Source organism: Phanerochaete carnosa, assembly GCF_000300595.1.
Source record: "Phanerochaete carnosa HHB-10118-sp unplaced genomic scaffold PHACAscaffold_11, whole genome shotgun sequence".
Lineage (NCBI taxonomy): Eukaryota > Fungi > Basidiomycota > Agaricomycetes > Polyporales > Phanerochaetaceae > Phanerochaete > Phanerochaete carnosa.
In genome coordinates this window covers 1,191,826-1,203,742 of record NW_006767638.1, presented here as the reverse complement: position 1 = coordinate 1,203,742, position 11,917 = coordinate 1,191,826, and the positions used below count along the sequence as shown (strand labels likewise).

The 11,917-nt window shown below is 52.9% G+C and overlaps 5 protein-coding genes across 5 annotated transcripts; 2 read left to right on the top strand and 3 right to left on the bottom strand.

Moving 5' to 3' along the window:
* Positions 1–1,409: 1,409 nt before the first annotated feature.
* Positions 1,410–3,515, top strand: PHACADRAFT_200649 (uncharacterized protein; the record flags this gene model as incomplete). Its single annotated transcript, XM_007400912.1, has 12 exons — positions 1,410–1,605; positions 1,659–1,788; positions 1,845–2,033; positions 2,088–2,239; positions 2,287–2,405; positions 2,459–2,576; positions 2,636–2,649; positions 2,702–2,891; positions 2,945–3,032; positions 3,089–3,202; positions 3,262–3,399; positions 3,455–3,515. The coding sequence occupies 12 exons, from the start codon at positions 1,410–1,412 to the stop codon at positions 3,513–3,515; spliced, it is 1,509 nt and encodes a 502-aa protein (XP_007400974.1).
* Positions 3,516–4,362: 847 nt separating this feature from the next.
* On the top strand, positions 4,363–5,627 carry PHACADRAFT_104198 (uncharacterized protein; the record flags this gene model as incomplete). The annotated part of the gene is made up of 7 exons (XM_007400911.1): positions 4,363–4,480; positions 4,544–4,696; positions 4,754–4,848; positions 4,886–5,009; positions 5,071–5,179; positions 5,229–5,508; positions 5,568–5,627. 7 exons carry the CDS (start codon positions 4,363–4,365, stop codon positions 5,625–5,627), a joined length of 939 nt encoding a protein of 312 aa, XP_007400973.1.
* Positions 5,628–5,717: 90 nt separating this feature from the next.
* PHACADRAFT_264142 (uncharacterized protein) lies at positions 5,718–6,203 on the bottom strand. Its single transcript, XM_007400910.1, has one exon. The coding sequence runs from the start codon at positions 6,054–6,056 to the stop codon at positions 5,838–5,840; it is 219 nt and encodes a 72-aa protein (XP_007400972.1). The 5' UTR covers positions 6,057–6,203; the 3' UTR covers positions 5,718–5,837.
* A 31-nt stretch (positions 6,204–6,234) lies between these two features.
* On the bottom strand, positions 6,235–7,566 carry PHACADRAFT_188242 (uncharacterized protein; the record flags this gene model as incomplete). Its single annotated transcript, XM_007400909.1, has 7 exons — positions 7,205–7,566; positions 7,109–7,156; positions 6,932–6,995; positions 6,778–6,875; positions 6,646–6,716; positions 6,447–6,589; positions 6,235–6,398 (listed from the first exon to the last, which is right to left on the bottom strand). Coding segments are annotated over exons 1-7 (744 nt in total), but the record flags the coding sequence as incomplete, so codon positions are not given.
* Positions 7,567–8,128: 562 nt separating this feature from the next.
* PHACADRAFT_264139 (uncharacterized protein) lies at positions 8,129–11,502 on the bottom strand. The gene is made up of 7 exons (XM_007400908.1): positions 11,229–11,502; positions 11,042–11,173; positions 10,915–10,993; positions 10,056–10,862; positions 9,795–9,998; positions 9,463–9,741; positions 8,129–9,407 (listed from the first exon to the last, which is right to left on the bottom strand). The coding sequence occupies exons 1-7, from the start codon at positions 11,318–11,320 to the stop codon at positions 8,628–8,630; spliced, it is 2,373 nt and encodes a 790-aa protein (XP_007400970.1). The 5' UTR covers positions 11,321–11,502; the 3' UTR covers positions 8,129–8,627.
* Positions 11,503–11,917: the final 415 nt, after the last annotated feature.

The following is an 11,917-nucleotide window of genomic DNA, read 5'->3' as shown; positions in this document are numbered from 1 at the left end:
AGACGCTTGAACTATTTCCTAATGCTAACCTGAATCATAAGCCTGCTAGGTGATTAATGATACTTGAAATTGAAGCTTCTGAGTTTTAAATGGCGACCCTGGATATCAGATATCAGTACCTTTATGCCGTGATATCACAGTTCAGCTAGTTGGTGCCTCGGAGTACAGCCTGAGAGTGCCTATGTGCATCTTCACCTCTCACGAAAGCTAATATCTCCGAGCCTAAGGAGAGGGACGGTGTGGTAAAGCATGTAGCATACTCTTGCCTACAAGAGACCAAGATTTTCGAGCCGAGTAGCAGTCACAGGTCAAAGAGATCTTGGGCCCGCTGTCCAGAACTTGAAAGTCCTTGTCACCATGACGGGTTATGAATAGTTCAGGTCAAAAGAAGTGCAGTATTACTCACACAGACAGAAGAGTACGACAGCTCAGGCTTCGTTTCTCCGACTGTCTCCTCAAGCCATACTACCATCTCGAAAGAGTGCATGTCTCTCTCGAGCTTAAACTCGAATCTGTATTCGGAAAAAGCAGCGTTGAGTACCGCAAGACTATCAGCAAGGACGCTGCTCTCGAACGACGCTTCCAGCCTGTAACCATCAACAAGCCAAGTGTCGAATCGACAATCAGCATTCTCCGGAGGCTGCATGTACACGATAAGGTCTCCCAAGCCACACCTGGGGGGAGCAAGTTGCTACTTGAGAGCAAGATAACCAACAGATGTACAGTTCGGCCATGGGAGGGACTGCCCTGTGCGAGGTCGATCTGGAGCTCTTCGATAACATGGAGGCAGCCGTTGATGGGGAGCTTACTCAATTTACAATAATAGAAGATTCCTGAAATCACCAGGCGCTTAGTGTTGCCGCCTACATGTAAGTAAGTACCATACCCCCGGATTCGAACCCCTGCCCCTATGGCAGCCCAAGTGATAAGTTATTGGCCAGTCGGTATGGTGGATAGATGGTCAGGCCGGTCAGGTCGGAATGCTCAGATTTTCTAGACAATTACACTACGGCACGCATGTTCAACGTTCAACTCTGGCCGAGGGTTGCTTTGGGCCATTGTTGGGATCTGTCAACTGATCTGTTTCAGAGGTGCTGATCAGTGCATGCCTCACCAACTTAGGCATTTTCCCAATGCCCGACTGCTCAAGCTCAAGGTTCAATGTAACGTTCAGACCCCAAAGTTGCCACCAGGAGTTCTGATTCACTCCGCGCTTGCCAGAGTGCCAACCGCCCAGCATCCACCCGGAACCGGCCTGTACCTGCTGCAACTGCATCTCCCCATACCGTACTACCACAGTTCTGGTCCATCACGCATCCCATAACCATGTAACCGCACAGAATATGCTTCCCCAGATACAGTGGTACCTACTGCCCATCCTGCATTGCACCACACATCCCTTCGCTGCCATGTTCTTCATCTTGCCCTCTGGACAGCTCACAATAGTCGTGCTCTTGCTTGCTGGACTTGTGTGGACCCTGTACAAAAGCCGTAGACAGGTTGGCCTGCCGCCTGGACCGCCTGGACTGCCCATCCTGGGGAACGCGTTGGAGTTCTCTATGCCAAACGCATACAAGACCTTCGCAAAATGGGGGAAGCAGTATGGTACAGTTAATCTGTCTTTCTCATGCACCGCAGTTGAGGCTGAGTGCTCATAGGTCCTGTGATCGCGGTGAGGGCGTTCTCACAAACTTGCATCATCGTCCATTCTGCGCCGGTGGCCATGAATATTCTCACAAAGAGCTCTGGCTCGACTTCGTTCAGGATCGTGCGCCCCATAACTGAGCTGTACGTTGATATATTTATTTTCTCACATACGTTTTCTGATCTTGCATACACTCAAGGTACGGGCTCGGGCGTTTCCTGGCACACTTGCAGCCGAATGAGGAGTTTAAGCAGAGCAGGCAGTACACGAAGATGAGTCTGGGGTCGGCTGCCATGACGGAATACGAGCCTGAGCATGAACTACGGGCTTTGAGACTGGTCCGGAAGCTCTCCGGTAATCCCCAAAATCTCCTATCTGAGATAGGGTTGTAAGTCGCTGTCGCAGTATTTCCCGTGCATCCTACCCACTACAGTTGGTCTAGCTGGGTAGCAGCCAGCTTTGAGCATATTGCTTATGGCACAGACGAAGAAGAAGAACCTTCCGGATTCGTCGAAATCGCGCGGCGCTTCATGCCCGACTTCATTCTCTCGAGCGATCCGACCGTTTTATGGGCTGTTGATGTCCTACCGTTTTGTGAGCCCCGCTTTAAAACGTCATTCTAGCGGCTAACCAGGAGAAAGTGCGTCACCTCCCATCCTGGCTGCCGGGAATGTCTTTCAAACGGCAGGCGGAGGCATTTGCAAAAGGCCCTCTTCACGATCTCCTCAATAAACCTTTCGAGAATGCTGTCCGCAAGATGGTAGGTGGTGTGTATAAGTCGGATGAACTGTAGCTTACCTTCACATAATGCAGGAAAGCGGAAAATTTTCGCCTTCGCTGATTTCTCGCGTCTCGGAAAGACAACCCCTGGACACCTTGAGCGATGATGACTTGGAAATTCTGAAATTATCGGCCATGAATCTTTACCTCGGTATGTTACTCTTTCTACGGTCGTGATGACCTAGGTTCACATTCGGGGTCGTTCAACAGGTGGTGCCGACTCGGTACGTTTGCGAGACACATTTCCATTTGTCCCTGATGCGACACCTGTTTCAGACGACTAGCATCGTGTCTTCCTTCTTCCTGGCCATGATTCTGTATCCGGAAGTCCAGAAACGCGGGCAACAGGAGGTCGATGCGGTGACACATGGAACACGGCTGCCCACTTTCGCAGACAGGCCTCATCTGCCGTACATCGACTGCATCATGAAGGAGCTGATGCGTTGGGCAGTCCCGACGCCTTTCTGTGAGAACGAACGTGCTTAGTCCTGATATCGCGCTGATACTTGTCGCGGGAAGTGTTCCCTCACGTCCAAGATCCTGCCTGCGACGCGTTCGTCGACGGTTTATTGATACCTCGAGGAAGCATGTTGATTGTTAACACTGGGTATTCATCATCCGATTGCACCTTCTACGATATCCCTGACGGAACTCACTCTGCAGCGGAATTTTCGAGGACCCCGACGTATATACTGACCCCACCAAATTCTGGCCCGAGCGATTCCTAGACAAGACGCTCTTGGACCCATTCTCTATTGCGTTTGGCTTTGCACGGAGGTAGGCTGAAGGCGATGTGACTCTTGTGAGCCTCATTCTCACAGCCTGTTGATTCGCAGGCAGTGCATAGGCATGCGTTTCATCGAGAAACGCCTCTGGATTACGATTGCTACAACGCTCGCTACGCTGGACGTCGGTGGTCCTACGAAGCCGAGCGTTCGAGAACCCCGGGCGGCATGGGAAGACGGTCCCATACGGTACGTCTTGCCTCGACTTGCGAGGGACACTGCCTACTAACGCAAGAAATGGCAGACTGCCGCTGCCGTTTGATGCAGCATTCAAGGTTCGGAACGAAGCGCTGCTTGATAATTAATCTCGTGAAGTTCTGCTATTGGATTGACGATGTTCGTATCCATCGGTCTGTGGCCCGTCTTGCAATGGTCGTGCTAAATTTGGCCAAAAGGTAGACTATCGTGCGTGTACGCGTGTACGAAGGCCGAACCCTAGATGATATGAAACCTAAGTGTATGCACATTTATCGTCAAGGTACTCCTGCTCCAATGCTAGCACTTATTGGATGCTTATCGGAGACCCAGCGAGTGCTACTGCACTGTATCATGTAATGATCCGAGAGAGTTCGCGAATGTCTGCACGGCACCTCGATCATGGACTGACAAGCTCCCTGCTTTAGACCGATGGAGCTGGTGCGAAGAGAACCGAAGGAAAGAACGTTGTTACGACGCACATGTAGCAGCGCTAACTAGAAGTGTCTAATGAATCGGTGGGTTTCGTGCGTTCTGTGTTCCTCGGATCTGATGGAAGCATGCTTGAGCAAAGGCACGCCCAATGGCTGGAGGCATGAGCTTGATTGTTTGATATTCTGACCAGGAAAATGCGCTGGACGGTAGCTTATTGATAGAATTGCCATCACCTGTCAAACTGCTAGATGCTCAATGTGGGAGCGCCGGACAGTATTGAAATGATTTTGTTCGTTGCTCAGGAACAGGTGCTGCGGCGTCATATGCTCATGGGCCCGTCCGATCGGATCCTTGAGAGAAGCCTCCAACTCATTATTTGCTATCTGAATGACCGATTAAGTTGCTGCTCACCCCAGTTGTTCCTAGATATGCTGAGTCGCATTGGAAGAAGCAGCGCCGTACTCCATCCCCCGAACTATTCAAAAGCCTCAGGCTGCTTGGAGCAAACACTACGCAGAAACCATGGAACCCTCCGCCAAGCCACGGTCATCCCAAGCTATTGAGCGAGTGCACGGGCTCTACCAGCTTGCACGTTTGCACAAGTTCCCTCTAGGCAGTCTCATCATCTACTGGCCTTACGGTGAGCACGCTATGCGTGACCTTTTCAAGCTTATCAGACATGCTGACTTATACTGGGCCAAAGGCTGGGGCGTCGCGATGGCCGCATCCAAGGAACACGCACCTATGCACACTATTTTGAAGAGTGCGGCAATCCTTCTTGTCGTCGCCACCCTCTACCACAGCGCCTTCTGCGTATGGAACGACATCTGTGACAGAGATCTAGACGGCAAAGTAGGTCAGTGACCATCTCATCCTGTATTGATCTGCTACAGTAGCCTGAAAAATAATCAAGAACGAACTCGCGGGAGACCTCTCGTCACCGGCCTCGTCCCGCTCACAGACGCTTTCGCGTTGTTCGCGGCTCTCTTGATGTTATCATTTTTCACAGTCTCGTTCACGAACGAGACGGCGTAAGCACACATAGTTTCTGGTACAGTGCACCATCGGCTCATATCATGATAGGTTTGGTGTCATGCTAACTTCCTTGCCAATTAACCTGGTCTACCCTCTGACCAAACGATGGACCTGGTGGCCTCAGCTCTGGCTTGGTGAGTCCATCATCTCCAATATGATGGTATCCATTTTAATATCCGGCATGTTGGCACACAGGCATAGCTTGCGGCTGGGGCTGCGCTGTCGGCTGGGCATCGCTAGCGGGAGATAGATTTGAGCTGCAGCAGCTCCCTGCGTTACAAGCCCTATGCGTCGCCGATGTACTGTGGGTAATCTTCGAGATATTGTGCGCTTCTTGCTCAAGTCTAGGCTAGGTTTACGATCTTTGCAGACACCATCTACGCGGCTCAGGACAAGAGCGACGACGAGAAAGCCGGGATCAAATCTACCGCCAGGCTCTTTGGCTCTCACATACGCGGTATCCTCGCTCTTTTTGCGATCGCCTTTGTCGGGTCCCTGGTTCTCGCCGGTCTTCTCAACGGCAACAATCTTCCGTACTTCATGATTGGCTGCGCGGGCGTCGCTGCCCACATCATCTGGCAGTTCTATGTATGGCAGCCAGACGATGATGAATGTAGCGCTGCCATATTTAAGGTGCGCATCGCAAGCTCTTGTACTGTGAATACAGGTCAACCTACCCCGGTTCATCGTAGAGCAACCATGACATGGGATACATCCTTTTCATAGGTATCATTCTCGATTCTCAGCTTTGATACTCATCGCGGTAAGACCGCGGCTCACCGTCCTCCTACTGGTGAAACGCGGCCTGATGAATGACAATGTTTCTTTGTATCGCACTTGTCGCGACCTTGTCTTTCATCAGGAAGAAGATTGGTACTCAGCAGGAAAGAAGCGGGTTTCGTTCCATCAGGTGCGGCGCTCAACAGGGTATACAGACAAGAGTGTCAACATGATCTCAGCATTCACATATCACGCATCTCATAATCATCGCTCGTAGCTTGAGTGCCACCGCTGCCACGGGAACTCCATGCTGTGTACTCTTCGTATACACTGTTTGCGTGCATGCCCATCGTGCCGAAGTGCGACATGAAGACAGCGCTTCTGAACTCCATCGTTGTGGCGCCGTAGTTGCGTGACAGGTCCGTTGCAGTGCGATGCAGATTGAGCATGAGACGGGACATCATCGTTGCAGATATGCTACGCAGCAGAATATCAGTGGTCGGAGAGAGGAGGGAAAGCGAGAGGGACAGTGCGCACTTGCTCGCAAATGTTGATAGACAGCCACGGAGCGCGGGCTAAGAACGAGCTATTGTGAGTTTACGTGTAATGATTCTGCCGCTTGTTTGGTACACACCGGAGAGAGCTGAAAAGGCGGGATAAGATCATGCTTGTGTAGGGTGTTAGGGTACATACATAGAAAGTCAACGTATTCGAGCACTGAGCGCACGCCATCACTCTGGAGTTTCTGAGGAATTGCGCTTGAGACCACCCAGGAACGAATACGCACCCAAAATATATCGCCCCTGGCGCTTCGTCAGCTTCCATAAGCTTCATAACTACGTTGCGCTCACCGTCGCGAAATATCAAACTGGCGAGGCTGCCACTTCTACCTCCGTACTGATCACGATTTTTGACAGACTTGAAGAAAGTCAAGAAAAAGATTATCATATCCCAGACGAACAAAGCTTCCCATGCGACGGCGAGATGTATTGCTCTATGAGGCGAGAAGCTTTCAAAAGGGCCTATCATCGAGAAGTCAAGACGACGTACGATATCCGAGAAGACGCTGCATGACATCCTTGCGCAACCGTGTATGTGGATTTCTCGTCTATGACAGCCCACTACGGGGATGTGTATCACTATCAGGAAGTGTACCTCTCAGGCGAAGTTGAACGCACGTACAATCGAGAGCGCTGCGAGGACAGTTGCCACGGACACTACAACGACGGCGAATCGGCGGTCGCGTCCGTAGAGAGCATACGTCCTCAGGAATTGTATAACTGTGGTTGAACAAGGCCTTAGCTATCAGTCAAAGCAACATAACAGAGGGTCACACCCGCAACAATGATTTGTGTGGCGATTAGGCTCAACTGTCGGTAGAATGTATAATGCGCGCAACTGGATCTCCTCATGATTAATAACTGGCAGTGGTGATTTAATAGAGGGGGTAAAAAGCTGACCTCTGCGTGAGGATATTAGCAGTTGGACATGCAAGTGACAACTCAGCTCTAACCTGAACGGATTTGAACGAAGAGAAGTTGCCCGCAGTTATAGTAATGTTCTGGATGTATTGTCAGTGCGTGTCAAAACGTAGTGTCTCGCACCTTACCGAAAAGAACGAGAAGTAGCGATTGACGAGGAAGAAAACGGAGGCACCACTATTTGGAGTTCGCCACACAAGCCAATATTCGTCATCGAATGTGATTGCGTGGTCATAGTACAGTATAACTAAGGTTATCGAAGTCAATTGCTGAATGTCGCACATGTTGAATGCTTACCGATGCCTAGGAGGTGCAGACAATTGTGCACGTATCTAGGGCAGTTATGTGGTTGGCATTTAGCACCGCAGTACGCCTGGTGGGCTGCGTGAGACCTTACACTTGGGACAGCGGTATTGAGGAGGAGTCCATGGTCTCGCGGGACCGGTGGGCTCGTTGAGACGAGCTCGTATGCTGTAGCATATGCCGTCAGAGAAGGACTAAGACAAAGGTGGGGTTGTGCTTGCCTCTCGCTCCTTGGCATAGGGAATGGCAAGCGACAGTACTAGTGATTTGATCATAATCCGGTTGATTTCGGAGGGTACACTGCGGTACCTTTACGATGCGACCGTGTTAACTCAAAATTTGGTCGATTTGGCAAGTCATGGAGAGTTCGCTCGGCGGTGACCACGAGCAGGTCTAGACGGTCGCTATCCGGCTGCTAAGTCAGCCGAAGAGGCTGCAACTCGCTTCGCGACTTGGAGGCTTCCGGGCCACAACAGTTCAGCAGCAAGATGTCAATCAGAGGGATTCTCTTGGATGTGATATAAATCAAAGTGGCTGAAGGCTGTTCATGCGCGGCAAGACTATGTGGGAACTTCTGGTTACGGCAAGCAGAGCATTTGTCGGCTTTTTGCAGAATCGTTGCCGCAGTTCGAGGCGAACCAGGACTGATCACGCGAAATACTGTAGCTGGCTTGCGTCAGAGATGCCACAAAGGCACCAGGCAGAGCCATACCCATTGGCGAACGCAGACAAAAGGCGCGCAGGGAAGAAAATATTCCATCCAGAAATACACTAGAAGAGACACTCGTCAGATGACCACAAATGAGAACATGTACGGTAACAGAAAGGGCAGAGAGACAGCAGCAAAACAGCAGCAACTATGTAGCAAGTATAAGGGGAGAGAGAAAGAAAAAGAGAGATATCTACATTGTAGACGGGAAGCGAGGCCGGTGAGGAGCAAAGGGGCAATAAAACGGAGGCGACGCCCCGGCAGGCAGGCAAGCAGGATTTTGCGATAAATACCTATCAACCAAGGGATTACAACAGGGGGCGTGTGGGTGTGGGAACGGAGGTGAAGCGGGGGGATGTCGATATCGCGAGCGGTAAGATGTGGAGAGCGACGAACAGAAGCAGCATATTCCAGCCACAAATAACCCATGTCCGGATCCAAATTAAATCCTACAGCACAGCAGCAATAGCACACACGTGCCTCACGTCCGCGGACGCACAGAAACCAGGGACAGCCCGCCCGGAGGCCATGATCGCGGCTCACATCTTGTCGGCGCTGATGATCGACGGGTCGTTGAACCATTCGCTGAAGTCCGAGGCAAAGTCCATGCTACCGAGGTCGTTCTGGCCAAACATGGTGGTGTCCAACCCGCCGAACTCGAAATTCGCGCTCATCAGATCCGCGCCGAACATGTCCGGCGTCGCTTGCATCTGTGGCGGCGCGGATTGCGGGCCCGGGCCTGCAGGCGCCGCATTCGCGTTGAGCATGTTCGGACCAGGCGCGTTGCCACCGCTCGGTGTCTGCGGCGCCGTGTTCGCACCCGCAGGCGGGTTCATCGGGCCAGGTCCTGGCTGTTGCGGTGGCTGCTGCCCTGGAGGTCCACCTGGCTGACCTAGCTGACCTGACTGACCCGGTTGCTGCCCTGGATGCCCTGGTTGACCCTGTTGCCCTGGTGCCGGTGCGGCATTGCGAGGCGACCGATTCATTCCATTACCATCGCCAGGTTTGTCTCCTGGGCCACCAGGACCCTGCGGTGCACCTCCCACATTCTTGCCCGCAATACCCGGCGAGGGCGGCATCATCATATGTTTCTGTCCTGGCACCGGCTGCCTGTTTGGCGGAATGCCCGGCATGACATATTGATTTGCACCCGGCCGCGGCTGCTGCTGCTGATCAGGATTGTTATTATACGGCGACTCGGCAGATGTCGCGGGTGATGACGCATTCGCGCTGGGAGCGAGGTTAAATGGGCCTTGAGGAATATTGTTAATATTGTTCTTGTGCAGCGCGTGCATCGTTTGCCGATACTGCGGAGAGTGCTACGATGTCAACGAATCATGAGCGATACATACACGCCGTAGTATGAAGGCTTACCTGTGCCATCTGTGGCGTCATCATGTGGGGTTGATGCCCGAGCATAGCGTTCCCCATATGTGGCGTCCCCGTATGGCCTCCTGGCATGTTCATCGCAGGCTGGTTGTTAGGCATGCCCGCGAACGGAACCATACCGTGCCGAGGCATCGTTCCGCTGGGCGGTCCGTGCGGAGGTTGTCCGGGCATCCCACCCATCGGCATCATTGGCGGCTGATCCGGTGACTTCCGCAAACGTTTATTCGCTGGCGGCGAAGAATCGTTGGACTGCGACTGCTCTCCCTACGCCAATATATCAGCACCAGCATCTGCAGCAAACTGCACACAAGACCTACGTTCTCGTCGGGAGAAGTACTGTTTCGCTTCATGGCCCGATTAATTTGACCATGTGCTGTCAACGGCGATTGAGCGATTGGCCCGCGTTGGTTTGGTTGCATTTGAGGTTGCGGATTGGAGGGACCAGGAATGGCGTTAGGCGGAACCGGACCTGAAACTTTTGGCAATAGTCCACGAGCCCTAGCCAGACCGACTATTCGTTGCTAAGAGTGTTCGCTCATTAACTTCCGACAAGCTAACTAAAAGATAATCAATCAAACCTTGTCGTCCATCGTCAACGACGGCAAATCCTTATTTGCTAAACCAGCTTCGTGCTTCAATTCAGGCAGCCTCGCAGACTCGATCTTTAATAAGTCCTGGTTAATGGTTGTCTCCTGCAGCTGGCGCATCGGATCTTGCGGCCTTATCTGACGATTTGCGAGTAAAGGACTCTGCGCGGTTATGCCTTGCGCGGCAGCAGGGGAGTTGGGCTGGCTCGGCGTCCCATGCTGCGGGAAGTGAGGCAGGGCCATCTGCGGCCCACCTGCCATCGGGCCGCCGTGCATGTTTGGCTGCCCATTAGGCGGCCCCATGGGAGCAGGACCGCGGTTCATAGGCTGCGGCCCCGAGGGTCCTGACATCGGGTTCGGCTGCTGACCAGGTTGTGGCATACCTGGATTCTGCGGCGACGGAGCCATGGTTGGTGATCTGAACGGCTGGCCATTTGGTGGGCGTTGCGATGCCATAGGCGGACGCTGGCCTGGAACCATCGGCTGGTGCGCTGGGGCACCGGTAGGTTGGCCGTTTGGCGGCAACGCACCAGGACCAGAGACACCGTTGGGCGGTGGAATTGCACCCGGATAAGCGTTCGGAATGCCGTTTGCCATCTGGGGCGGCTGCCCCGGCATAGCGTTCGCCGGAGGAACACCGTTGAGCATGGCGGAAGCACCTGGGCCGGGAGGTCTTGGGATTCCATTCACCGGTCGCTGGGACATCGGCGGCTGCCCAGGAGGGCGTGCTTGAGGGGGTGGGCGCGAGCCCTGTTGTTGCTGCTCGTTCTGTCGCTGGGCAGCCATTTGCGTTTGATACTACGAGACTTGATGAGTGAATAAGCAGCCAGCCAGTAACGAGCACGCGCACCTGGGTGTAGAGAAGTGCATCATCTGTCCCTTGTCCGCTACTTTTCGCACCAAAGAGGACCCAGAATACACTCCACCATCTACGGAAGAAGATTAGAGATGGATAGACAGGGAATGATTACACTCACTCGAAGAGAAGACCCTGTCTCGCGTTAATTGGAGGACCGCCGTCTTTCTCGACTCCAGCTTCTTCCCTGAGCGCGTCAGCTGTTTTCATATAGCCGCGTTTCTCGCAGTAGTCGTGGATGTAGATGTTGAACCTGGTTAGCAGTGAGCATAAGCTCAATCTTGCGACGGCAGCGGGCGCAAACGCACATCTTGTCCCCTTCCCAGTCTAGCACGGGGTCCGTCTGTTGAGGGTTTGAGGATTGCGTGCCTTCTGTGTTTGGTGGATCGTTCGCTGACATTGCTCCTACACGCCCGGGGGCCCAGGACGGGGAAAGGACGGTGCCGCGAGCGGTAGAACGCCACGAGCCTCAGAGGCGTTGGTGCGCTCTAGGAGCTGTAAAACGGATCGGTAACGGCTTAAAGCAAGGAAATCTGTACGATGACCCTGCGATACGGCGTTCTTGAGCAGCAGGGGGATGCGCAGGAGATGGAGGTAGGGACGAGAGGTGTGGCAGGCGATGGGAACCGCACAGCGCCGACGGCGCTAATTGTGCCGCGGCATCCCAAAGCGATTGCCTTTTTCAGCTGCAGTAAACACGGAAAACAAGTGAAATACTGGTGGTCAGTATCATAGCGTCGTACAGCGAAGCTGAGTATTCTATTAAACTGCACACTGTCTTAATCTATGTCGATGTCTTGCTGGAGCTGCGTAACCAAGAGCCCGAGTCTGCGAGATATCCCTTGGCTTTAGGCGCCTGCGCCGCCTCATTGCCACCGGACCAGAGCAACCTAAAATCGCATGTGTTCGAGTTTTACAAAAGCACGCCAACGGGAGTGTGTCAAGCCTCTAGCGTATGATACCTCACAGATCCGAGGTTGCATAGTTGTCATAGAGG